The 25,580-nt window shown below is 49.0% G+C and overlaps 1 protein-coding gene across 1 annotated transcript in view; it reads right to left on the reverse strand.

Moving 5' to 3' along the window:
- Window positions 1–411: 411 nt before the first annotated feature.
- The window catches only part of ARHGEF17 (Rho guanine nucleotide exchange factor 17), a 243,572-nt gene continuing 218,403 nt past the window's right edge, over window positions 412–25,580 (reverse strand). Inside the window, exons 13-21 of the mRNA XM_053308302.1 lie at window positions 23,577–23,770; window positions 21,939–22,189; window positions 19,864–20,113; window positions 18,900–18,986; window positions 17,963–18,030; window positions 17,631–17,779; window positions 16,460–16,634; window positions 9,614–9,871; window positions 412–8,114 (exon numbers count right to left, since the gene is read on the reverse strand). Coding sequence (XP_053164277.1) covers window positions 7,939–8,114; window positions 9,614–9,871; window positions 16,460–16,634; window positions 17,631–17,779; window positions 17,963–18,030; window positions 18,900–18,986; window positions 19,864–20,113; window positions 21,939–22,189; window positions 23,577–23,770 — 1,608 coding nt within the window. The 3' untranslated portion in view covers window positions 412–7,938. The remainder of the gene's footprint in view (window positions 8,115–9,613; window positions 9,872–16,459; window positions 16,635–17,630; window positions 17,780–17,962; window positions 18,031–18,899; window positions 18,987–19,863; window positions 20,114–21,938; window positions 22,190–23,576; window positions 23,771–25,580) is intronic.

Here is a 25,580-nt window from a genome sequence, read left to right on the forward strand (position 1 = left end):
AGGCTGGGCACATTTCCAGTGCACCCTTGTCCTGATCACACACTGGGGCTTGCATTCATCTGAATCAGCCCAATTAGCAAATACTTCCTAATATCTAGCCTAAATCTGCATCCTTGTAATTTCAACCCATTGGTTCCAGTCCTGAAGCAACAGAGAGCAAACCCACTCCTTCTTCTATGCGTCAGCCCTTCAGTGATTGGAAATGGCTATCGTATCTCCTTTTTTGTGCAATGGTGTCTGAACTGGAGACAGCCAGAGGTACAATGCCCTGGGAAACTCAGGCTGGCCAGCCCCTCTGGAAGTGAGCGTTTTTGTTCAGGACAGCTTTCCTTTCAGAGGATAACTTCCCGGTCACTGCACCCGCTCTCTCAATCTGGTGCAACAGCAAATCAAGACCCCACACACTAAGAATGGGTTCTGACACCAGTGACCTTTAATAACAAAGAACCCACAGTGACGAAGAAGGGGGGAAAGGGGGGGGACCAATAACCCTCCAGGAATAATCATCATCATAACATTTCACTGGACTTGATAATATTTTGGCAAGGAACCGTTCCTTTGTTCTTCTCTATTTTGTTCTCACCTTTAATGCAACATTTCATTGTTATTATAACTTAAACTGTGGTTGGCACCCTCGCTTGTGCCTGTGAAAACTTAAACAAGTATATAAAAATATGCCATTAAATTCATATCGACAATCAAAAGACTCGAGGACGGTATGTACAGAAAAGGCGATATATACCAATATTTACAGTAAGTCTTCAGCGGCCAAGGAGGTCAGCAAAGCCCACAGAAAAGAGACAGAGTCAAACTTTGGGAAAGGGTGGTGGTCACCCCAAGAGAAAGTGGCTAGACTTCTTCATTGGCCCCAGTCTCATCAGCTTAGGTGTTATCCATGCAACAGAGACAGAGGCAAATGCACACTGTCAGGAGACAAAAACAGGGTGCTTCCATCAATGACATCCGGTTCTGCATTTGCTGCAAATGTTGGAGCCGCAGGCTGTGCATTCAACCGGTCATGTTTCCATACTCACCAGGGCTTCATTTCGTGTTGGTGCTCAGCCCAGGAATCCGTGCCTTACCAGAGTCCTGGAATATATGAATCATGAAGAGAAATGCCTCTGATCATGGGCAGAGTGCCACATAATTGTGCAGCCACAGCATGCTCCACACACACAGGGTAAATGAGCAGGGCTGTTCGTGGTATCATTCCCAGGAGCACTTGTGCAGGCCCAATGCCTCTTGAGAAGCACACTCTGGTGTACATGCCTACTGTTTTCTGGTTCAGGGGCAGACCCTGGTCTCGGCAAAGGGATGCAGTCCTTGTGGCAAAGGTGGCAATTAGCATTCATATTGTGTATGTGTTTGTGGGAGCAAGATAATGTACACTCACCAGTACATTATATGCTGAGGACTAGGATTTGGATTAATTGTGTCTCTCATGCTCCGTTATCCATATTCATCAGCTTTTTAAGAAAGCATGAGAGATTAAGGCTGGAGACAGAGTGCTGAAGGCAACTGGAGAGAAGGATCACTATTTGTATACTCATCCCACTTTTGCCTATGAGGAACAGGTTTGGTAGGTTTTTGTTTCAAATCCCTGCAAGACCCATTTGACCAGTGGCAACAGTGGAACGAAAGAAATGCACCTGTACACTACAGTACGTGAAGCCTGTCTCCTGCAGTCTGTTTCCCCCTGAAGAATGCATGAAGCATGAGTTGAAGTGGTCACGTATGACCTGATCCTATGCAGGTTTACTCAAGAGCAAAGTCAATGGGACTTCATTGCAAGTAAACAAGTGGAGGATTGCAGCCCTAAAGGTTAGTATAGAGTTGTCTACTGTCCCGCTGTGCTGGATGTTGAGGGGAAAGAAAACCCAGAGCTCAGTCATTTCAACATGTTACGCAAGTGAAAAAGGAGTGTTTGCATACCCAGTTCCGGGTGACAGAGATATTGGTTTTGCTTTCCCACAAAACAGAGCATCAGAAATGCCCATTAGCTGCCCCAGTGTTGATAGCCCTGCACAAGACAATTTCGTTTTGGGAGCCGATGATGTCCAAGTTGTAGAGTTGTAAATGCCCCCCCCCCCCACCAACTGTCTGAGTTGCAAAAGAAGACCAAAATAGACTTGTGAATGACTTAGGTTTGGATGATGCTTGTTAGGCAGAAAGGAGCTTCGTCTGTGTCAGAAAATTCAGGGAGGCAATGCGGCACAGCGGTTTTCCCCAAACATCTCAGGGCTATGATGGCTCACTCAAGTTTCACTCAGAAAGATTCATTCCTCAAAGGGTTAATTCTCAAGAGTACAAAGGAGTAAGAAGAGTTGGTCACTCACTCTCAGAGAACTCCCACCTGCCCCCCACTTCAAATGCTTCTGTATGGATTACTATCCTGGGTGTACTTCTTGACTGGAATATTGACTCAGGCAGAGACCCAGCCGGTTGGCCTCTTTTGAGACAGACCGTTTTGCAGTGGTTATGCATCAGGAGTGGCGAAATGCTCCAGTCATGCAGAGACAAAGCAGAAGTATCACTCCCCAAAGAGTCTGACGGGAAGGAAGCCAGGCCAGAACAGTCACTCCAGCAGAGCAGCAACAGGTAATCTCCTCGAGTGAAGAGTGTTTCTGTCTCCTGAGAGCCTTCCACCATTAATTCCTCATGGCACTCAAGCAGTGCTTTTGTGGCCTTCTAATGCTCTGATAGGCCTTGTGGAAATTCCTGGCTGACTTCATCGTCACCATCATCACCATCATCATCAATAATTCGATTTCTTCAGACATGAAGCCTGGCAATAGGTTGGTGTAAGAAGGACTGCGGGTCAGTTGTTGGAACAAGGTGCTTTCGCCACAACAGAAAAAAATCCACTTTGTTCACACAAGGCAGAAGACCAGGTTCCTATTACTTCTACCACTCCTGGCCAATCGCGAGGGTTCTTACTGCTTGCCAGTCACAAGTGTTGATCCTCGTTACCATGAAGGGCCTGAAGAAAGAATCGATCACATCTAGCTCACTAAGGCCGCAATCTTGTACACGTTTACTAGGGAGTAAACCTTATTGACTGCAATGGGGCTTGCTCTTGAGTAAACATGCATCGGATAGTAAGCTGCTAAGTCCCACCATCAAAACACGAGGTTTCCGCTTCAACCCACCTCCTCCGACAGGGTCTTCCTACATGGCCTTTGATGGCCAAATGCACAGTCGTTCTTTCATTAACTGAGCCCATTCAGCAAGAGGCTACTAGTCCATGGCAACCTAGCGCACCCAAAGGAGCTCGGAGCCGACGACTTAATCTGCATCTGCAGAGTAGATGTGATCTGCTACGGAGAATCAGGGATTCAATGGTGACCTGGCGGTGTTGCGATCGGGAGAACCGACCATTAATACTGGGCATGGTTATTTAGTATTTTAAAGGGTTCAAAAGCATTCCACAGAGACCACCTTGCTGCAATCCGGGTAGCAACCCTTTAAGACAGATCACTGGCTGACACGCTGAGTAAAGAACTGTGGGCAGCTGGAGCATCACCCGTGGTGCTCCTGCCTGTTTGCAAATGGTGGCAATGGGCCAGCACTCTGCAGTAAGAGCTCCGTGCATGCAATTGTGTGATGTGACGCCTGTTGGAAACAGTGGGTGTGGTGTTGCACACCTGCGTGCACAGAGCCCTTACCGTGGAGTAATGCTGCCCCATAGCATAGCTCCATGCAGGGGCTGTCCGTGTTCCTTCGCACAGTATCTGAGCCACAATTAATTTTGTCATAAGGCAAATGGTGGCTTGCCTAAGTGGTTTCATGGCAGAGGTATGATTCGAACCAGGGACCTCCTGATTCATGGCTCAGTCTCTTGGCCATTGCACTACAAAGATACATTGTGGCTACAGTAGCCACAACACATCTGAATAAGGACCTCGGCTCTGAATGTAAGGTCATTTGGATTTCCGTCTTATGTTCCCATCCCACTCACACAGAAAAAATTGCTGGTATTTTGTTCAGGATGATGTGAGAGGCGCCCAGCCCTCAAATTAGAATCCCTGTTTTTAGAAGGGTTTCTAACCCTCATTCATGATTTCAAAGCTACATCTGAAAAATGGTAATTGTGAAATAAATTAAAGGCTTAGAAACTGTGTTGTTGATTAAAAGGGCTAACTGAGAACTTTTTTAAAAAACACCATTTTGCAGAAAAAATTCCTGAATGAGAACAATGTATATCACATACAACAACTGTTTGTGAAAATGATATTCATATTAGGTTAATTACATTCCATCAAGATACATACACACTGAATGAGGCTTTCATTACATATTTCTGGTATGGACCTCAGCCCTGACCACGCTGTCCACTGTGGACTAATTGCATCCTCCATGGAAGGTCGTACCGGGAAGTCAGAGACAGACATGCAGTGCTGAACATGCCACATCTAGAGCAGAAGTGCAATTGAATCAAATTGTAAACTGAAACGGAATTTCTTTGTGTACATTTCCAAAGATGGATTCTAGAATTTGGTAGGGAAACTTGGATTTCGGGAGTGCCTTCAACTTGTGGACATACTGTCAAGCCTTTAATTTTTGCATCCAAATTATGAGGACCCCTGCTAACGAAGCAAAGAGGCACCTTGTTAAAGTGGTAATTACCTTTCTTTAGCAGGGGGAGAGCAACTGGCCTTATCCATCTCTAGCACAGCACCCCTCCAGTGCCTGTTGCTGATGTCTATCTTTTAGATTGTGAGCCCTTTGGGGACAGGGAGCCATTTTATTTATTTATTTACATCTATGTAAACCGCTTTGGGAACTATTGTTGAAAAGCAATATGTAAATATTATTCGTATTCGTATTTGTAACTTGAAATCCCAAAACTCCAGAGTCTGAAATGCAGATTATGAAAATTAATCTTTAAAATGAAGTTTTTTAAAAAACTGAGAGGGATGGAGTGAGAGGATTTAAAATTCTCTACATTAGTCAGATTTGGAGTTACGGTGAAATAAATTTGTAGAGGAGTAGGCATGTTAGTCTGCTGCAGTAAAAAACACAAGAGTTTTGTGGCACCTTAAACAATTCAATAAACATGTAAGTCTCAAAGGTGCCACGAGACACTTTGTTATTTCAGGTGAAATGTTATAACTCTAGCTCTAAGCAAACTCCTCCAGCTATTTATTTGGGGCCCAATATTGTTCCGAGGCATCTGCGCTGTTCCTTTTTCATGGCAACTTGGGGATGCTAACGAGAGATGCTTATGAGATACCACAATTCCAGGTGACACTGAGATTTGTTCTGAATACACACTCCCTCGCACTCATGGCCCTGTTAGCCTAGAGGTGGGCTGTCTTCAGACTTGTATGGCCTATTTATTTTTTTGTTAGAACCCCCATGAGCCTCTGATGTTTTTTTCATTTATTTATTTTCGAAGCAAGACTCAGCATACTCAGGATTTCTTATAGCTAACATGGGTTCTCAAACTTGGGTTTCCAGATGTTAGACTACAACTGTCACCACCCCCAGCCACATGGGCTAGGCCACTTTGGCTGGGGATTATGGGAGTTGTAGTCCCAACATCTGGGGACCCTGGTTTGAGAACCTACTACTACTACTACTACTACTACTACTACTACTACTACTACTACTACTACTACTACTGCTATTTATATACTGCCCTTCAACCAAAGTTCTCAAAGCAGTTTACATAGAAAAATAAATAGATTGTGAGCCCTTTGGGGACGGGGAGCCATTTTATTTGTTTATTATTTATCTGCGTAAACCGCCCTGAGCCATTTTTGGAAGGGCGGTATAGAAATCGGATGAATGAATGAATACGTAAATAAGATGGTCCTCTGTCCTCAAAAGGGCTCACAATCTAAAAAGATACATACGGTTGACACCAGCAACAGCCACTGGAGGGATGCTGTGCTGGGGTTGGAGAGGGCCAGTTGCTCTCCCCCTGCCAAATAAAGAGAATCACCACTTTACAAAGATGCCTCTTTGCTCAGTTAGCAGTTAATGCACCTCTGCCTTAACGGTTAAGAGATTCTGCGTATGAAATCTCTGCTGAAGAATGCAAGAACGGTCTTCTTGGAACAGACTGGAGCCCATCTAGACCAGCTTTCTTTGCAATACGCCCAGTCATCGGCAGGTCCCCAGTGGTGGTCCCCAGAGGGAGTCCAGTGGTCTGTGGCCTACGTTCTGCACCCCCTGTGCTAGCCACTCCCCCCGCCCCATAACGGTGTTCACAAGCCACTCGTGCCAATCTAACAGTGGTCTAATTTCATTCCAAGCAATGAGGGCGCTTCTGCCCGTGTCAGCTGGCCAACCTTCTGCCCGTCCCATGATTAACCCATCCTTCTCACACCATGGAATTACAATTGCAATCAGATCTTTCATCTGGCTTGTTTCCCCCCCACACTCGGAATAATAAAAACGAATGCATAAATTAAGTGCCGGTAACAGTCCAATCCCCCCCCCATGGCAGCGAGTTTAAAAACAAAACAGAACCGAGCAAAACATAAATACTGTACAAGGTAGGAGACCACAAGGGCAATACCAACTCCCACCCACCCTGCTCCCTCCATCCCCTGACAACACAAGGCACGGTTGCTTTGGTAACCCGCTCGGCCTAAGCAAGCACAGCAATGACTCTGCAGTTCTGCCTCCCAGCCCCTGTGGAATCTGCGGGGAATGCTGCTCAATATTGCACAATTATTCTGTCGAGATCCTTGCTGATGCTCTTGCCTTTCCATGATCCTCCTTCCCCAGCCTAGGCCCACTTCCCGCCTTCTCCCCTCAGCCCGTCAGACACATGCACGCTCACACACACACACACGCCGGCAGACCTCTTGGGTCGTGACTGTCCTCCGCATTGCAGAATGATACAGCCTACGTACAGGGCATCTTCCAACGTTAACATGCAGCAGCGGCCTGTAGTTTTCAAGGTACAGCCCAAGCAAAGGCCACCTCCAATGGCGAAAAATGTCCACACCCTCCCTTCACCCCCAGCTCGTCAGTTGCTCAGAAATGGCATGAGCTCGTCTCCACACTCCTCTCCTCCCAGAACACCTCCCCACCCCAGTCGACAATAAATAAGGATTTATACATATATTTAAAACACACTCATGCATGCACGCACGCACTCACCCACCCACCCACACAGACACCCATTCCCAAATGATCTGTATGCTGGCGGCGAGGGAGTGGAGCTGCTCAGGTGGGCCAGGCAATGGGGTGGAGCAGGTGATTCTTGTGAGAATGGCGGAGAAGGGTTCTTGGGACTGCTAGGAAGGGTGAAGTGGAGCAGAGGTTTCTGAATCCGTATCCGGTTAAGGGTGTTGAGGGGGAATCCAATGGCAGGACCAATGGTCAAGTTCCAATCCACGGTGAGGAGAGGTGACGGCGGAGGTTCTCTAGGCAATGCTCACGCAACCCAGCTCTTGGATGCCGAGGCCCACACCAGGCCTCAGCAGATCAAAATGCAGACACAAGGACATCCAAAGGTTCCCCGCCAACTGGCTGAGATGGGAGGGTCCTCACTAAAGGGCACATTCCAAGCAGACAATCCCTCCCTAAGCAGGGCTGGATTCCCACGCTTCCTCTCCGGGAAACCTCAGACGGGCCCAGTGGATCCGGACAGCCCGCCTACGCTCTCCTTTGGTCTCTCGCACAGGTTTGTATGCCCTGACACTCAAACACAGCAGCAAGCGCAAGTTGTGCAATATGGATTTGTGTTCTGGAGTGAGAGGCAGCGGGGTCTGTACACAATGCATCTCAAGGTGTGGCTCTCTCCATGCAGAAGACCCGGGAGGAGGCTGCATGCACGCTGACGAGACACCCAAGACGGGAGATGAGACACGGCGATGAGCGGTACACGTGCGTGCATGTGTGAACGGCAAGGGCAGGACTGGAGCGCGCACTCTCTCCCTCTCCCTCTCCCCAGAGGGGCCCCTTCTGCTCCAATGTTCCTCAGACCCTCCAGAGCAAGAGGTGGTTTGTGCTGTCGTCCCGTCCCACTGTCTCACTGCTGTTGGTCAGCCGGAAGTCCTCGTAGCCGTCGCCGCCGCTGATCACAAGCATCTTGGACTTGGAAGGCCTGTGTCTCGTGGGGTCTCGCTTCTCCAAGTCGTTGGGTTTTTCCGTGCCTAGGGAGCGAGGCGGGAAGGTAAAAGACTTGGGTTGCTTTCTGCACCAAATGCTGGGAATGGCGCAGAACATGCAGGCTAAATATACTGGCAGAGATCACTTTATAGTTTGCTTCTGCTAGCCAGGAAGAGGGTTGTGGAGCTGGAGTGGAGCCCTGGAACCTTAACGCTGGCCCCTGGAAATTCCGCCCAGCTCCTGCCCTCAAACTGGCTGCAATTAGCAAGAAACCTGGGACTCCCAGCAGACAGTTACCAGGGCCTTACCTCCTACACCGCCTGCTCCCTGGCTCTTCAGCAAGGCAGTTGAGCAAGAGTGTCCTCAAGGCTGCGATGCTAAGCTGAGCATGGTCAGGTGACACCCCCCTCTCCTGGATGTGGTCAGCTGACCCCTTAGCACAGTGAGGTCCCATAAAACCCTGGCCTCCAAGCCAGCCCCGCATTCTAAGCAACTTGTTTGAAACAATTTATTTATTTATTTACATTTATTTTTTGCACTTTATATCCCGCTCTTCCTCCAAGGAGCCCAGAGTGGTGTACTACATACTTGAGTTTCTCTTTTCACAACTACCCTGTGAAGTAGGTTAGGCTGAGAGAGAAGTGACTGGCCCAGAGTCACCCAGCAAGTCTCATGGCTGAATGGGGATTGGAACTCAGGTCTCCCCAGTCCTAGTCCAGCACTCTAACCACTACACCACGCTGGCTCTTTTAGCAAAATTAGCAATACACAGACTCCCTTGCTATGCCCTGACTACTCTGGCACTGACTGTGCCTTTTGCCTCTGGCTCTCTGCTCCTCATCTGCCCAGACCTGCACTGAGCACCCCACGGCACCTGTCTTGGCCCTTAGCCAAGGAAAGTTTTGTGCTTTTTATATCTACCTACCTACCTACCTATTTATCTATCTATCGCTAGATACAGATACATGCACGCACACACACACACCCATCTAGGTAATTTGGGGGCCTGGACCTAAGGGCCTTTGGTGCCTTCCTCCCCACAAGTTAAGCATCACCCCTCTACACACATATTTTTAACATTTGGGTTCTTGAGGGCTCAAACAGCAACTGAACTCACAAGAATGTAAGGATATTAAAAAGGTATATTTATGCAAATATGCATCAGCAGAAACATTTCAACATGCAACTCAACATATCCCCACCCCACATATTTCTTTCCCAACTCCCTGCTCAGTCTCTAAATCACCCAGCAGAAGACACAATCACACTCAGCTGCCCAGCACAATGCAGGCCAGCAGCAACCACACCACCTGGGACTGTCTAAAGAGGATTTGGGCCCCCCCGGGGGGGGGAGGGTGCCCAGAAGTCCAGGGGTAAGAGTACCTTTGCGTGCACACACACACACACACACGCACACACACAAACCCGACTACTGAATGTCAGTAGCAGAGCCTGCAATCGCAATATTGAATACACACACAGCTCAGGGAGAGGGCAGCTCCTTCCCTTCCCCCTCATTTCTACCCCGCTCGCTTCAACATACCTGCATCCCTGGGCAAGGGAAAGAGGATGTCAAAACCTTCCGGCAGCTCAATGGATGTAAGGAACCGGACGTGGCCCGTGTGTCCCTGCGAGAGGCCCGCCGGCAGGGCCGGAGTCTTCAGGGAGGCAGTGTTCGCGACGATGGAGAGGGTCAGCACCACCCCTGCACTGGTGCCAATCCAGAGGAGGTCCTTACATGCCAACAGGGCAGTGATCCTCAAGCAGGCCGCCTTGTGCTGGCGGATTATGGCATCTGACCCTGCCGGCCACAGAAGAATAAGTGGTTAGTTTTACTCATTGGGTTAACCTGGGCTTTCCTCTTCTAGATCCATGGGAACATGGGAAGCTGCTATATACTGAGTCAGACCATCGGTCCGTCTAGCTCAGTATTGTCTACCCAGACTGGCAGCGGCTTCTCCAAGGTTGCAGGCAGGAATCTCTCTCAGCCCGATCTTGGAGATGCTGCCAGGGAGGGAACTTGGAACCTAGAGGCTCTTCCCAGAGTGGCTCCATCCCCTACTAAGGGGAATATCTCACCGTGCTCACACATCAAGTCTCCCATTCATATGCAACCAGGGTGGACCCTGCTTAGCTATGGGGACAAGTCATGCTTGCGACCACTAGACCAGCTCTCCTTACTGGCCACACCACACGGGATTCTCGGCTCATCGTCTGGCTCAGTTCTGCTCTGCTACTCTAGCTCCAGAAGGGAAACCCAAGGAGACAAGAATGAGTTAGGGTCTGGATGCTGCAGTATCCCGGGTGTGTCTGGGTTACCTGAGCCTGTGGCTGAGCCAGCTGGGAAAACAAAAGTTGGCAACCAAGACAGGATTTCCTCCTCTCACTTGGCTCTTACCTCATGTGCAAATTTTATTCTATCTGGTTTGGGGGATATATTTTTTTTAAATTCTATTTTTGTGGTGGCATGGGGCACTGGTGCTTAGTCCCAGCTCCTTTTCATCCAGCCCTAAGAGTGAATGTTAAGAAGTAGGGCTCTTCAGTTCTGGTTAAAACTGCCACAGAGGGGGCCAAGGCATGTTTCGCCTGTTAAGTGTTATTGTGGTTATCTGCATCTCCAGAGTGGTGCTGTAAAGCTGGGGAGTTCTGAGGAAATTCCCTCAAAATCTGCCCTCCAGCACCAGGGAGGTACATCATAACACCAAGAGTTTGTGTCTTGTGAGGAGTTTGATTCAGGCTCCTTCCATTTCAAATCAGTCCCCAGAGACTTTGTTCTGCTGCGAGGCCTTTAATGGGTTCTTTGCGGACAAAATCTCCTGTATTCGGGCTGACTTGGACTCCACTATTGTTGCAGAGTCTACTAAGGTGGTGTCCAGCAATCCCTCTTGCAGTATTAGGTTGGATCGGTTTGGATGCCCGATGACGTGGACAAGCTGCTTGGGGCGGTGCGGCCTACCACTTGTTCTCTGGATCCTAGCCCGACTTGGCTGCTTCTGTCTAGCACAGGGAGATTGTTGGAGGTGGCCTAGTTAATATCATTAACTCATCGCTGAGGGAGGGTAGGGTGCCTCCTTGTCTGACGGAAGCAATGATTAGACCACTTCTTAAGGCCTTCTCTAGATCCCTCAGTGATGGGTAGTTATAGGCCGGTCTCCAATCTCCCATGGTTGGGCAAGGTGATTGAGAGAGTGGTGGCTAACCAGCTCCAGGCAATTTTGGAGGAAACCAATTATCTAGACCCATTCCAAACTGGCTTTAGAGGGAGCTATGGGGCTGAGATGGCCTTGGTCAGCCTGATGGATGACCTTTACCAGGGAACTGACAGAGGGAGTGTGACTCTGTTGGTTCTTTTGGTTCTCTCGGCAGCGTTTGATACCATGGCCATAGTATTCTTCTAGATCACCTGGGGGAGTTGGGGATAGGAGGCACTGCTTTGCAGTGGTCCCGCTCCTATCTCTCAGGCAGATTCCAGATGGTGGAGTTTGGAAATTGTTGCTCTTCATAATGGGAGCTATGATATCGAGTCCCTTAGCGCACCAATGCTTTTCAATATCTACATGAAACCGCTGGGTGGGGTCATCAGGAGATTTGGTGCAGGGTGTTATCAGTATGCTGATGCCACCCAAATCTTATCATCATCATCATCTATTTATTTATTAAGAGATTTAATTTACCGCCCAATCCACATGACTCAGGGCAGTGTACAAACAAGAACAGCATCTGAGATATTTTTTTTTTAATTAAAGGGCAAATGCCTGGTGGAAAAGAAAAGGAGGAGGCAGGCCAAAATTGGGGGGTGGGGGGCAGAGAATTCCAAAGTGAAGGGGCAGCAACAGCAAAAGCCCCTTCCACGGGCCCTAGTACGAAGGACCTCTCTGAGAACAGGGACTGAAAGAAGGGCAACTTGAGAAGATCTTACAGGATGGGACAGGACTGGCCAGGAGAGGTGGTCCTGAAAATAAGCAGGGGCTAAGCCCTGAAGGGTTTTAAAGGTGAGAACCAGCACTTTGAATTGGACCCGGAAGCAAATAGGCAACCAGCGCAGCGACCACAAGAGCGGTGTCACACTATCATACCTCCTAGCACCCGTAAGTAGATGGGCCACCCCATTCTGGACCAAGGGAAGCTTCCGGGTCATTTTCAAAGGCAACCCCAGGTAGAGCGCATGACAGTAATCCAGACGAGAGATGACGGGGGCATGAGTGATGGTTGCCAGGGCCTGCCGGTTGAGATAGGGCCGCAACTGGCGGACCAGCCAAAGCTGGGCAAAGGCACCTCTGGAAACGGCCTCCACCTGCTGCTCAAGCAGGAGCCACAAGTCCAAGAGGACCCCCAAGTTGCTGACGACCTCCTTCAGGGGCAACACAACCCCGTCCAGAAAGAGACCCAGACTTGGCAATTGGCCAGATCGAAGCATAAGCAAAAGCAACTCAGTCTTGGAGGGATTAAGTCTGAGCTTGTTTTGGCCCATCCAGACCCTGACAGCCTCCAGACACTGGGCAAGCACAGAAACGGCATCTCCGGAGTGGCCTCGGGTGGCAATATACAACTGAGTATCCTTGGCATATTGATGGAATTTCACCCCAAACTGATGGATTACCTGCCTCAGCAGTTTCCTGAAGATGTTAAAAAGAATGGGCGTGAGAACTGAGCCCTGAGGCACCCCACAAAGGAGTGGCCACAGGGCAGAGCACTCGCCACCAATGCACACCGACTAAAAGTGCCCACTAAGGAAGGAATGGGACCCCTGCAAAACAGTGCCCCCAATACCCAACCCGCGCAGGCGCTCCAGAAGGATACCATGGTCGATGGTATCAGAAGCCACTGAGAGATCTAAAAGGACCAAGAGAGGGGCGCTACCCTCATTGAGGTCATGATACAAGTCATCAACCAGAGCAACCAATGCCGTTTCCATGCTATGCCATGGCCTGAAACCCAACTGACAAGTATCTAGAAAATCAGCGTCATCCAGAGCTCTCTCAAGCTGGGCACATACAACCTTCTCCAAAACCTTCGCAAGGAAAGGAATGTTGGAGATTGGTCTATAATTATCAAGGACCTCAGGATCGAGAGATGTCTTCTTCAAAAGCAGGTGCACCACAGCCTCTTTTAAGGCTGCCGGCACAGACCCCTCACAAAGAGAAGTAACTGTGCTTGGTTGGCTAAGGCACTAGTTTTCCTCCAGTGGTGCTCCAGGCATCTCTTAAGGCATTTCATCTCCCTAAGCTCCCAAATAAACCAAGGAAGCCGGGATCCACAAATCTTTCTTTAACATATATTTATACCGCCCAAAACTTACGTCTCTGGGCAGTTTAGGGGCTATTTCATCCAGAGCCCTCGTGGACTTGATGTTCCAGGTGTCAACGAGCTGCGCTGGAGAGGTGCCCACTAGGTTGCTGGGAATATCCCCAAGAATCCTCTGAAAACCATCAGGAAACATAAGGTGCCCGGGGCAGACCATCAAAGTAGGTCCACTTCCCCTGCGGAGGCAAGGCGCAGCGGTAATCTGCATACAGATCAGGGAGTGATCGGACCATGGCAAGGGAGAGATGGCTATCTCCCCCATATTCCTCCCAGAGACAAAAGTTTGGGTAGTATATAAGTTAAATAAATAAATAAATAAAGTAAGTAAGTATTCAAATCATGTCGCCACTGCTCTGAGACAAAGGCCAGGTCTAAAGTGTGCCCGCCCACATGATGATGATGATGATGATCATCATCATCATCAGGAAATGTCATTCACTTCCTAAATGCCTGCCTACAGAGTTAGCTAATTACAGACCTGTTTCTAATCTTCCATGGTTGGGCAAGGTGGTTGAGCGGGTGGTGGCCTCTCAGCTCCAGGCAGTTTTGGATGATGCAGAATATCTAGACCTATTTCAAACTGGCTTTCGTGTAGGCTATGTGGTTGAGACTGCCTTGGTCGGCCTGATGGATGATCTCCAACTGGTTATCGACAGAGGGAGTATGATTCTGCTGATCCTTTTGGATCTCTCGGTGGCTTTTGATACCATTGACCATGGTATCCTTCTGGACTGCCTGGGGGAGGTGGGGTTGGGTGGCACTGTTTTACAGAGGTTCTGCTCCTACCTCTCTGGCAGATTCCAGATGGTGTCGCTTGGAGACTGTTGTTCCGCTAAGCGAGAACTGAAGTGTGGAGTTCCACAAGGCTCCATATTGTCTCCAATGCTCTTTAACATCTACATGAAACCACTGGGAAAGATCATCAGGAGGTTTGGTGCTAGGTGTTATTGATATGCTGACTACTTCTCCATGCTGACCTCATCAGGAAATGGCATATCTTCCCTAAATGCCTGCTTGGAGGCAGTAATGGGCTGGTTGAAGGATAACAAACTGAAGTTGAATCCAAATAAGACGGAGGTCCTGACTGTGGGGAGACAGGACCCGCGATATGGTTTAGATCTGCCTGTTCTGGATGGGGTTACACTCCCCCTGAAAGATCAGGTACATAGCTTGAGAGTGCTCCTGGACTCAAAGCTCTCCCTGGTTTCTCAAGTTGAGGCGGTGGCCAGGAGCGCTATTTATCAGCTTTGGCTGATATGTCAGATACGTCCATTTCTCGAGGCGAATGGCCTTAAAACATATGCTGGTTAACCTCCAGGCTTGACTGTAATGCGCTCTCCGTGGGACTACCTTTGTACGTAGTCCAGAAACTACAATTGGTACAGAATGAGGCAGCCAGATTGGTCTCTGGGACAACACAAAGGGACATAACACTAGTTTTGAAATAACTGCACTTGCTGCCGATATGTTTCCAGATGAAATACAAAGTGCTGGTTCTTACCTATAAAGCCCTTAACGACTTTGATCCAGGCTATTTAAGAGTGCCTCCTTTGTCATAAACCCTGCCATCTGTTATCTGTGACACATGACCAGGCTTTCTCTGTGGCTGTCCCAGGGCTTTGGAATATTCTCCCTACTCAAATAAGAGCATCTGCTTCTCTGTTTGTTTTCAGGAAGAACCTCAAGACTCTCCTGTTTTCGCAGACTTTTAATTAGAATTAATTTTAATAAAATTTTAAAACTTGTTTTAATATCTATTTTATTCGATTGTTTTTATTATGTATTTTAATTTTTAACTTAAATATTTTAAATTTTGTACACTGCCTAGAGATGTACATATCAGGAGGTATAGAAATTAGATAGATAGATAGATAGATAGATAGATAGATAGATAGATAGATAATGGGCTGGATGAGGGATAACAAATTGAAGCTGAATCCAAACAAGACGGAGGTACTCATTGTGGGGGATCGGAATTCAAGGGATGAGTTAGATCTCCCTGTGCTGGATGGGGTTACACTCCTCCAGAAGGAACAGGTACGCAGCTTGGGAGTGCTCTTGGATCCAGGCCTCACCTTTGTATTTCAGGTGGAGGCTATGGCCAGGAGTGCTTTCTATCAACTTCAACTGATTTGACAGCTGCGTCCATTCCTTGAAGAGGACAACCTCAAAACAGTGATGCATCAGCTGGTAACCTCCCGGCTCAGCTACTGCAATGCGCTCTACATGGGGCTGCCTTTGTACATAGTTCAAAAACTTCAGTTTGTTCAAAATGCGGCAGCCAGATTGGTTGCTGGGGCAACCTGGAGAGACCATATTATGCCTGTCTTAATACAGTTGCACTGGCTGCTGGTATGTTTCAGGTCAAAATACAAAGTGCTGGTTATTACCTTTAAAGCCCTGAACAGCTTGGGTCCAGGCCACCTTAAAGAGCACCTTCTTCTGCACGATCCCCATCGCTCATTGAGGTCATCTGGAGAGGTCCGTCTCCAGTTACCACCGGTACGCCTGGTGGCAACTCGGAACGGGGCCTTCTCTGTAGCTGCTCCTGGCCTATGGAATGCACTCCCAGCAGAGATCCATAATTTAGGCTTGCTGTCAGCCCTTAATAGAGCCCTAAAAACTTACTCGTTTGGGCTGGCCTTTCAGGGTTTTAAAATAGTTTTTTAAAGTACTTTAGTTAGTTTTTAAATGGTTTTGAATGGTTTTAAATTGTTTTTATTTTGTTTTGAGCACTGTTTTTTAAAATGGTGTGTGTTCTTGTGTCTTTTTAAACTTGTACACTGCCCAGAGCCTTCGGATGGGGCGGATGACTTGAGCCCAGGGCAGTCTGTGGTTCTCTCAACTATTTCACTGCATGTATTCCAGATACTTATTACACCTCTACTAAAAGTTAAAGCAATTAGGGAACCATGACCCAACCCAAGAAGGTTAAGCAAAAACAAGGAAAAAAAACACCCAGCCAATCACACACGCACACACACCCCAGTGTTGTGATTAGATGACTCTGCTTGGGAGGCACATCTGAGGTGTCCCAAATTGTGCCTCTGGGCATCACAACACTTGCTGAAGCCCCGAGTCTCACCTGCCAACATCTTGTGGACTGGGGGGGTGACATCCACTTCGGCCAGTTGATCATAGCTGCTCGGATGGTAAAGCCGCACTTGGGCACTGCCTTGGAGGGTGACCCAGACCCCCACACCAGAGCTGACCATGCAGGTGACGCTGCGGTTGCTGTCCTGCCCGACATGAAAGGTGTGCTGCAGAGGAGAGGGAAGAGACCAGGCTGAAGTGCAGGGAGCAGGGAGCAGCGGCCACCTGGAGTTCCTCACTTAGTCCTGGGATTTCCAACAGGGAAACCTGGCGACAGAGAGTGATGTCTAGGGGGTGTGGGGCAAGGGAGGGTGTTTGCTTGGGGCCACATTAACAAAATCACCAGGGCTTTCACTTGATTAAGGAAAACTTAGTGGGTTAATCAAATGAGTTTCAATACCTGCATATGACTAAAATGGTTTTGAAGGAAAAATCAACCTTCCTTTCTTTTCAGATGGTGCATGGATATGTCACAGCAGGGACTATCTAGGTGTTTCCTCTGGTATGTGAGTGGAAGCAGAATGCCTTTTCTGAGATGGTACGTTTTTACAGGTACTTGTTTTAAGAACTAGCTGAAGGCCTGTCAAAAATTATGACCAAGATGTCGGGGAACAGTTGTTTTTCTGTGTCACCGTTCTCCCTCTTCGGTTATGTAAGTCCTTCCTTCCTTCCTTCCTTCCTTCCTTCCTTCCTTCCTTCCTTCCTTCCTTCCTTCCTTCCTCCCTCCCTCCCTCCCTCCCTCCCTCCCTGGAGACGTTCTCTCCTCCTCTGCACTTGTTTTTCTGGTCCTCCATCTCTTTATTACTCTTTCTTGCCTTCCAGCACTTTCCAGCACTTCTTCTTTCCTTGCATTCCCTTTGGCTGTTGGTGACATTGGTTTTATGTGTCATGCTTTTTTGTAAACCGCACCACCACCCACCCCACTGTGGGCTGCTGTATCATTACCCGTAGAGTTTGGAGTTTTAGTGATGGAATTTCTTAGATGGCCAGCAGAAGTTGCTGGTTGACATGAGTATTGTGAAAAGGAAAGCAGATGGCCACGTGAAACATAGAAAAGTAGAATGTTGCTTGCCTATGGCAGGGAGGATCGCAAACGGAGATGGAAGGCAAGGCAATGTGTATATGTGAAAGAGGGACAGAGGAAGAGCCAGCAACCTTCGTACCTGCTGCTGGAGAGTAGATGTGTTGAGGATGATGACACGGTTCTGGCACCCACACCAAAGCTTCCCGGCCACTGCCACCATCTTAGTTACGGGGCTGCCTGGAGATCCCAGGGAGAGGGTCTTGGAGTTCTGAGAGTCCCAAAAACGTCCTGCAACAGAGGAACAGGGAGTCTGCGATTGTGCTTCTTCTTAAGAGAGTGCATGGCTGCATTGGTTACAGGCAAGTTGAGATGACCAAATCCTGACAAGTGATGCTCAGGGCCCACTGGTTTTCTATGGCCACGATTCCACCCTCCCCATCGAGCAAATGGCTTTGTTTCCAAACTCTGTACCTGCTTCTCTCTGGTAGGTAACAAGCTCTCCATTGGCCAGTGATACAAAGACCTGATTGTCAAGGTATCTGCAGAGAAAATGAAGACCTTGCATTATCAATTGTAAATGGAATGAGTCATAGGGCAGGGGAACGGCTGGAGGGCTGAGTGGAAGAAGGGTCAGACTCAGGGGGCAAGCTGCCCTAGAGCCTCACAAAACCGATGGCCCCGAACGTATTGGTTCACATTGACAGAATCTGGGAGGGAGGTGGTACAGGAGCAGGGCCCCAGATTATCTCTCTGCAGTCTTTGTGGTGACAATGTTAAGGTAGCCCCCAACCTTGGACTATGACTCCCATCATCCCCAGTCACAATGGCTGGGGATGATGGGAGTTGTAGTCCAACAACATCAGAGGACTAAGATTGGTATCCTCTTGACCTAGACTCCCTCAGTTGTTGTTCAGTAGACTCAGATCTTCTACTTCCCCCCAATCAACCCAGAGTTCATTCCAGTGGAAATCTTTACTACTTACTTACCCCCCACTGTATGCTAGAAGAAGTGTGTAGTCATCCTGCTGTATATTCTTGCTTGTCCCTACTGGATTATCTTTAACTGATCCTTGGAGGAGGGTATTCAGATACAGTTACATGCAACATGTACCTTTAAAGTCTACTTCTCATGGGGGTGGTTAACCTGTGTCTGGGCTGTGCCCCTTCAGAGATCAGATGGGGCTTGCATGATTGAACTCTCCCATGTTAGAGAACATTGGGCACAACTTCTTCTATTTTACCCAAGTTATTCTGGTTTTGCTAGTCATGGGATGGGCAGGGATCCTGATGCCCTTTGTAATGCGATGTCTAGAATGCGGAGTTCTCTGGGAGGGAGGCTGGATTCTGTGCCCACTGCTCCTCCGGAGCCCCAACATACACACAGATCTGAGTCTGGCTTGGCACTTACAAGATGCACGTCACAGAGGCCGAATGCTGCATTTTCATGCTATTCTTCCTGTTCCGGATGTTGTCTGAGGACTGGTAGACATGGATGCTGCAACCCAAACAGAACAGAGGTGAGCCTGAGACCCCGGATGGCTCGGAGGCAGTGCTGACTTGTAATATCCTGTCCATGACCAATGCCTTTTTGGATCTAGATTCCCTTAGTGTGGCTCACTGGAGTCAGATCTTTCTGTGTCCTTCAAAGCCCCTGCATTGATTCTCAGTATTCAGTGACTGACCCTTCCCTCTCCGTACTGGAATGTTTTGAACATTCTGTGACTTCACAGTAGCCCAATTAATAGCTAAGGAAGCTTGCAGACAGCCACATTTTAGCTGATTATTATTGACTGCCATCCAGACTAACTCTGTGCTAACGCAAACATGTTGCATTAGTGCAAGGATGTTGCGCTAGCCTGCATTCCAGACTATGCCTGCGTGGGTGCCACAGGGTGACCTTGCACAACCTGAGGTGTGCCTCCTACTGCGAAACCTCTTCCTCAGTCTGTAGGGAATGATGCAAAGCTATCCGCTAAGGATATCTTATTTGCACAAGAGAGCAAGGAGACTGAACAACTCTGAGCATCTGCTCAGCGATGTGAGCTTCTTGCGTGGGGTGCATCTTTGTTCATTGCACTAGTGCTGCATTAGTCTGCATGTCAGTCGTTACACTTATTTAAAAAACCCAAAACATTTCTCAACCAGGCTCTTTGCAACTTGGTCCCGAAGATCCCAAGACCTGGTGGACCTACAGAGGCGTTCTTACCCCTGGACTTCGGGGCCAAAGCCCCTGAGGCCCCGCAAATCCTCTTTAGTCTGTCCCAGGTGATGTGGTCGCCTGGCCGAGCATGATGATGCTTAATTTGCAGGGGAGGAAAGGGGCCTTTCGGTCCAGGCTCCAAAATTACCCAGGTGCACCTCTGTGGACCTACCATCCATCTTCTGTCCCCAGCCACATGGAGCTCTGATAGGCTTCGGGGTCGATGCTCAGCAGGTCTTCCAGGCTGCCCCTGGTGAAGGAGCCTCGACTGGAGCGTCTCATTGCCCGGCCATCCATGGGGCTCTCGCTGTTCCTGTTCTGGGTGAACGTGCTGGCAATGGGAAGGAAGCTGGCAGGATCCTGCTCCTCTTCTGAGCTGGTCGTCTCCGCGGTCACGTCTTTGGAACTTGGGATCTCTTCGTCTGGCAAACATGAGATGACAGAGATGTACGCATGAACGAAGAGCTGCAGAGGACTGCAGGCTCATGCCCCTGGAACACAGGTACATCCCAGCCCGCGAAGTAAGCAGAATTATTATGCACCTAGGCTGGCACACCCACTGCAGCTACTCCAAGAGAGTGCGGAGATGGCCATGGACTGGACCTGGGGTTCTCAACCTGGAGTCTCCAGCCGCTATTGGCCACTGGCTTGGAATGATGGGAGTTGTCGTCCACAACAACTGGAGACCCAAGCTTCGGAACTTCAGGTCTAGAGCAGAATTCTAATCCTAGACATGGTAATTTTCTATACAGAGGGAATTTTTTTTGAATGGCGAAAGATTCAGTCAGAGGACTAGTAAAGTGCTCGAAGCCACCCTCACAATGGTCTTTAATACTCAGCAGGACTTTGAATCTGAGTCTTCCACTTCCAAACCTGGCTCTGCATCTGCCAGGATTGTATTGTATTCACAAGCTATTTTAGGAGTCATTCTTCAGTTTCTTTGAACAAGAAACATGTAGAAGAGCAGAAATATTTAAGCACAGAAGTAAACTCCTGTAGCTACCCTTTAATTCCAAGACGCTTGACAAAATGCCCAAAGGTATTGACTCAAGGGGCCACCGTGGTTTGACCAGCTCACATAGTTCAGCTGCAAGGATAGCAATCAGTGACTGACCTCCAGATTAATGCTGTGCTTCCGCAAACAGGTTGCACAAGTGCAAGGAGATTGCACTAGCTGGCTCCGGTATGATGGGTGCTTGTATTCCAGACTAGTGGTGCACTCGTGCAAAATTCCTTGCACTTGGGCCACAAGGTATGCAACCAGTGGCACACCTTCTGCTGGGGAACTGCTTCCTCCATCCATTCACATTGCAGGGAACATTTGTACAAGAATGTTACTTTGGGATATTACACAGCTATGCAATTTTCTTGAGGGTGCACAATTTTGCATGTTGCACAAGTGCATTGTTAGTCTGGATGTCAGCCAATGAGCTGGGTCTCACAATCAGTGAGACTCGGTTTTGGAGAGTGAGCGGGGAGAGCGGGCTAAGCCCGCTCTACCCGCACACAAGCAGGGTGGGAGCCCTGGGCGGCCGGATTGGCCACCCACACGATTGCCGGCTCCGTGATGGAGCCAGTGGGGGATGGGGGGAGCGGGGGCCAATCAGCCCCCGGAAGGTCCAGCATGCCCTGCACGAGCCCGCAGGGCATGCCGGCGAGACCCCTGGAGCCAGGAGGCAGCTTTTTGCGCCGCGGCTAAGCACTTTAAAAAAACCTGGGTTTGCGGAGTACTCGCTCTGCAAACCCGGTTATAGGGGAGGAGTACTTAGATGGGTTAACCACCTGGGAGAGGGTTAACTGCCTGGGAGCGGGAGCGGGTTAACTGCCTGGGAGCCACCGGGCTCGCCTGCAAGCCCGGTGGCTCCCACGACCAGGCAAAATCGGGCTAGGTTCCCCTAGCCCGATTTTGCCTGATCGTGGGAATAGCCCCAGAGTTATGCTATTTTACATGCAGTAACAGAAGTTTTCCATACAGGGCTGTCCTTAGGGCAGGGCAAGCAGGGCGGCCGCTCTTTTAACCCCAATTAAAATAACTGGAAGGGACTCCTGTACTGGCTGAATTGCCCCAGGGCTCTCTAAGGATAGCCCTGCTTCCATATGAAATAAAAGGCTCTTTCCAAATCTTAGCTACTCTTCATTTTAGTCTAGTCTAGTCTAGCATTCCTAGCCTATTGAAAATGTGCAGGCTAGGCTGATGCCCGTGTAGTCTTTCCATGGGAGAGGGAAGGCTTTGCCTTGGGAACTCACTTCCAAAGCTGGAGGAGATGGTGGAGTGGCTGGCCTGGCTCTGGAGGGTGCCGGAAGGGCTGGGCGAGGATTCGTCATCAGTATCGTCGCTGTCGAAGGGGACCAGTTCCCGATTGGTGCTGTCCACCGGCTCCGACAACTCCAGGGAAGACCCAGAAATGGAGATATGCAGGCACTGCTGAGGCCCTGACTCCTCCAGCGTGGTGTGAACTGGCTCCGAGGACGGGCTGGCTAGAGACCCAGGGCGTTCCCTGGGGACAGAAGAAAGTGGGAAGAGGAAAAAAGAGAGCCAAGAAAGGGTGAGTGGGTTCAGGCATAATGTGGAACCTTGGTTTGTTTAGCTAAAACGTGTGTCCACGTAATCTCTGAAGCCAGAAATGCCTATAAACTGGTTTGTTTGGGATCAACAAGATAGGATCTGAAATCACAGTTTAAAGTTGGTTTGTCAACCACAGTTTGTGCCAGCTGTGATTGCTATTATGTCTGAATTCACATACCATTGACAAGCCACGGTTAAGGTCACTGCTTCATCTCAAGAGGCTACTGCACCAGGGAAATGGGAGTGGACAGATCCAGCTGAATCCTAAGCAGGCAGCAAACCAATCCAGTCTGGCATCCGCTTCCCAACATTTTGAAGTCACCCAAACAATCAAAAACTGTATTCTAACCGGGTTTGGGAGCTGTGTGTGCTCCCAATTTTTGGTTGCATGGAAGCGTGGTAGGAGGAAAACCTGGGTAGAAGTGATAGAGGTGATTCTCATAACCAGCCGAAACCGGGCTAAGGGAACCCAGCCTGGTTTTGGCTGGTCATGTGCTGAAATGGGAGCTGCACGGCTCCTGGTGGAAAGACCGCTTAGATGCTGCCCCCACGAGGTTAGTGGAGCACACGTTCCGTTAACCTCCATTAGGGGGCACTCGCGGCCCCCTAACCCCACCAGTCCAACTGACTTCGTGATGGAGCCGGTAATTATTTGGGCGGCCAATTTGGCTGCCCGGGGAGGGCTGCCTGAGTGTCTGCGGGTCAAACCCGCTTTCCTCACAGACCCCATTTTGGTGCTTCCCACTGCTTGTGTGAAGCGCCTCTTTGTGTGGAAGCCAGATAGGAGGAAAACCTGGGTAGAAGTGATTGTGTGGAAGCAAGGTAGGAGGAAAAGCTACCCAGGTTTCCCTCCTACCTTGCTTCCACACAACCGAAAACTGGGAGCACGCACAGCTCCCAAACCGGGATAGGACACAGTTTCCGCTTGTGTGAATGACCTCATTGCCTCTGGACCTGGAGGGTTTCATCATGAACAACTGCTGCTTATGTTATATTGGCATCATGACTCATTCGTCCTCTGTGAATTAATTGGATCCCCTTAGCCATCTAACCTAGTGGCCATCAACACCAACTGGTCGCAGTTAGTTAGTCCAGCAAGACAATTTTGCGCTGTCTGAAGAAGTCCTTGTGTTTGCCTGCGCTGAATCTACTACCAGTCAGTTTCTTTGGGTGACTCTGAATTCTAGCATTACCAATGAGGGAGTAAAGCCTCTCTCTATCCCCTTCATCCAAACCATGCAGCTAACAGACCCACCAGTAAACCTGAGTGCCTTCCAGAATAGGATCTTCCATGTCCATCAGGCACAGGGGTGTTTTACCTATATGTTCTCTTCAGGCCCGGCACCGAGGCAATGCACAGGATCCTGGCAGAGCAGACAGCGATGCAAGCCTCAACAATGGGTTCCTTCTTGATGCTGAGAAGGCAGACCTGTCCGACGTAGCCATCACTGTTACACACCCAAACTTCATAGGTGTTCTCAGGGCTGCTGTGGCTGGGAGAGGCACAGGAGAACTGGAAGGGAGATGAGATAGAAGAGTGTCATGTTTGAAATGTGCATGTACATTTTCAGGCCGTTCCAGCCCTTCCTCTGGTGGTGGCATCCATTCTGGAGGACACTGCACATGCCCAGTGGGGCTCTGAGTGACCCAGGCTATGACCCTGCGGCCGACAACGACCTAAAACGACGTCTAAAAAAAAAATCACTTAAAAAAAAAAGTAGAACTCCCAAACTGGCTCTGAGGCGGCTCGAGTGATTTGGCTCGAGGGCGAGGCAAATTGGTCCTAGTCGGGTTCGAGGGCGAGTCATAACCCAGGCCATGCAGAGGCCCACTGGGCATGTTCGACGGCCTCCAAAATGGCCACCACCCCTGGAGGAAGGGCTGAACTGGGCCAAACCGGCCCTTTGTAGAGCGGGAGAAAGCCGGCGGGGGAAGGGAGAGATGGCAGAGACCCCCACTGCTGCTGTCCTGAACTCAACGGCAAGTCTAAAATAAATAAATAAATAAATAAATAAATAAATAAATAAATACACACACACACACACACACACACACACAACTTAGAACCCCCGAACTGGCTCCAAGCCGGCTTGGGTATGGTGGTGGCTTGAGATCAAGCCAAACCGGGTCCTGTCTGGCTCGATTGCGAGCCCTCGAGCCAGACAGGTTCAATGGCAAACCGACTCGACCTCAAGCTGGTTTGCACATCTCTACCAGAAATGGCCTCCGCAGTCACTTCCGGCCCTCTAGGAACTGCAGACACATGGGTTTTAACTCTTTCGTATCCACAGATAATGAAATCGGGCATCAATTAGACAACCGCGAATACATGAAACCGCGGATATAGAGTCCACTTAAAATGAGGTTTGCCTGTACAAAATCAACCGACACAAAAAACACTGACATGCCCCGTTACGGATCAATATAAGGACATATGAAAAACATAAGAGCAGCAGGAACAAACAAAAATACTAAAGAGGAACATAGTAAATTCAGCAAAATATATGGCAAATGCTTGCCTAAAGAGAAAGGGCCGGCATCTACACTAACACTGCATTTGTTTGGGCCCGGATACCGAGGGACCGCCTGCTCCCAAGGGTTACTGCCCGCTTGATGAGGTCATCTGAGGGGGCTCTGCTCTGGGTGCCGACAATGAGGGAGACTCGGCTGTCGTGCACGCAGGACAGGGCCTTCTCTGTTGCTGCCCCCAGACTCTGGAATGCTCTCCCAGTAGTCATTCACTCCTCTGACTCCACCACAGTTTTTAGAAAGCTTGTGAAATCTTGGCTTTTTGCCCAGGCTTTTATTTGATTGTCTCTGCTGCTGCTCTTTGTACTCTGTATTGCTTTTATGCTTTTGTTTTAAATTTTCAATCAGATTTGTTTTATATTTTTAGCTTAATATTTTAATTGTGTCTTTTTTACAATCGTGTTTTTAAATTTTGCTGTAAACCGCCTTGGGATTGTTTTAATGAAAGGCGGTATATAAATTTAACAATAAATAAATAAATAAATAAAATAAAAATTTGTGCCATGAGCAACGATGCCCAGGCATGAGACGGTCATGTAGCTGAGCAGAGGCTCAGAGCTTCCCTCTCTCTTGCAGTCTCAGGCCGCTTTTACAACAGGGAGAGCAGAGAACACCCCACCATGCCCTGCAGCATCCATGGACTGAGGAAGAGGTTTTGTAGCAGGAGGCCTGCTGCAGCTGGTGCGAGCGCAGCCTGTTGTGCCAATGCAACACTGGTCTAGAACACAAACATGTTGCATCCTTGCACTAGCCTCACAAGTTTTGCACTAGTGCAGCGTTAGCCTGGATGTCAG

Source organism: Hemicordylus capensis, chromosome 3 (assembly GCF_027244095.1).
Source record: "Hemicordylus capensis ecotype Gifberg chromosome 3, rHemCap1.1.pri, whole genome shotgun sequence".
Lineage (NCBI taxonomy): Eukaryota > Metazoa > Chordata > Lepidosauria > Squamata > Cordylidae > Hemicordylus > Hemicordylus capensis.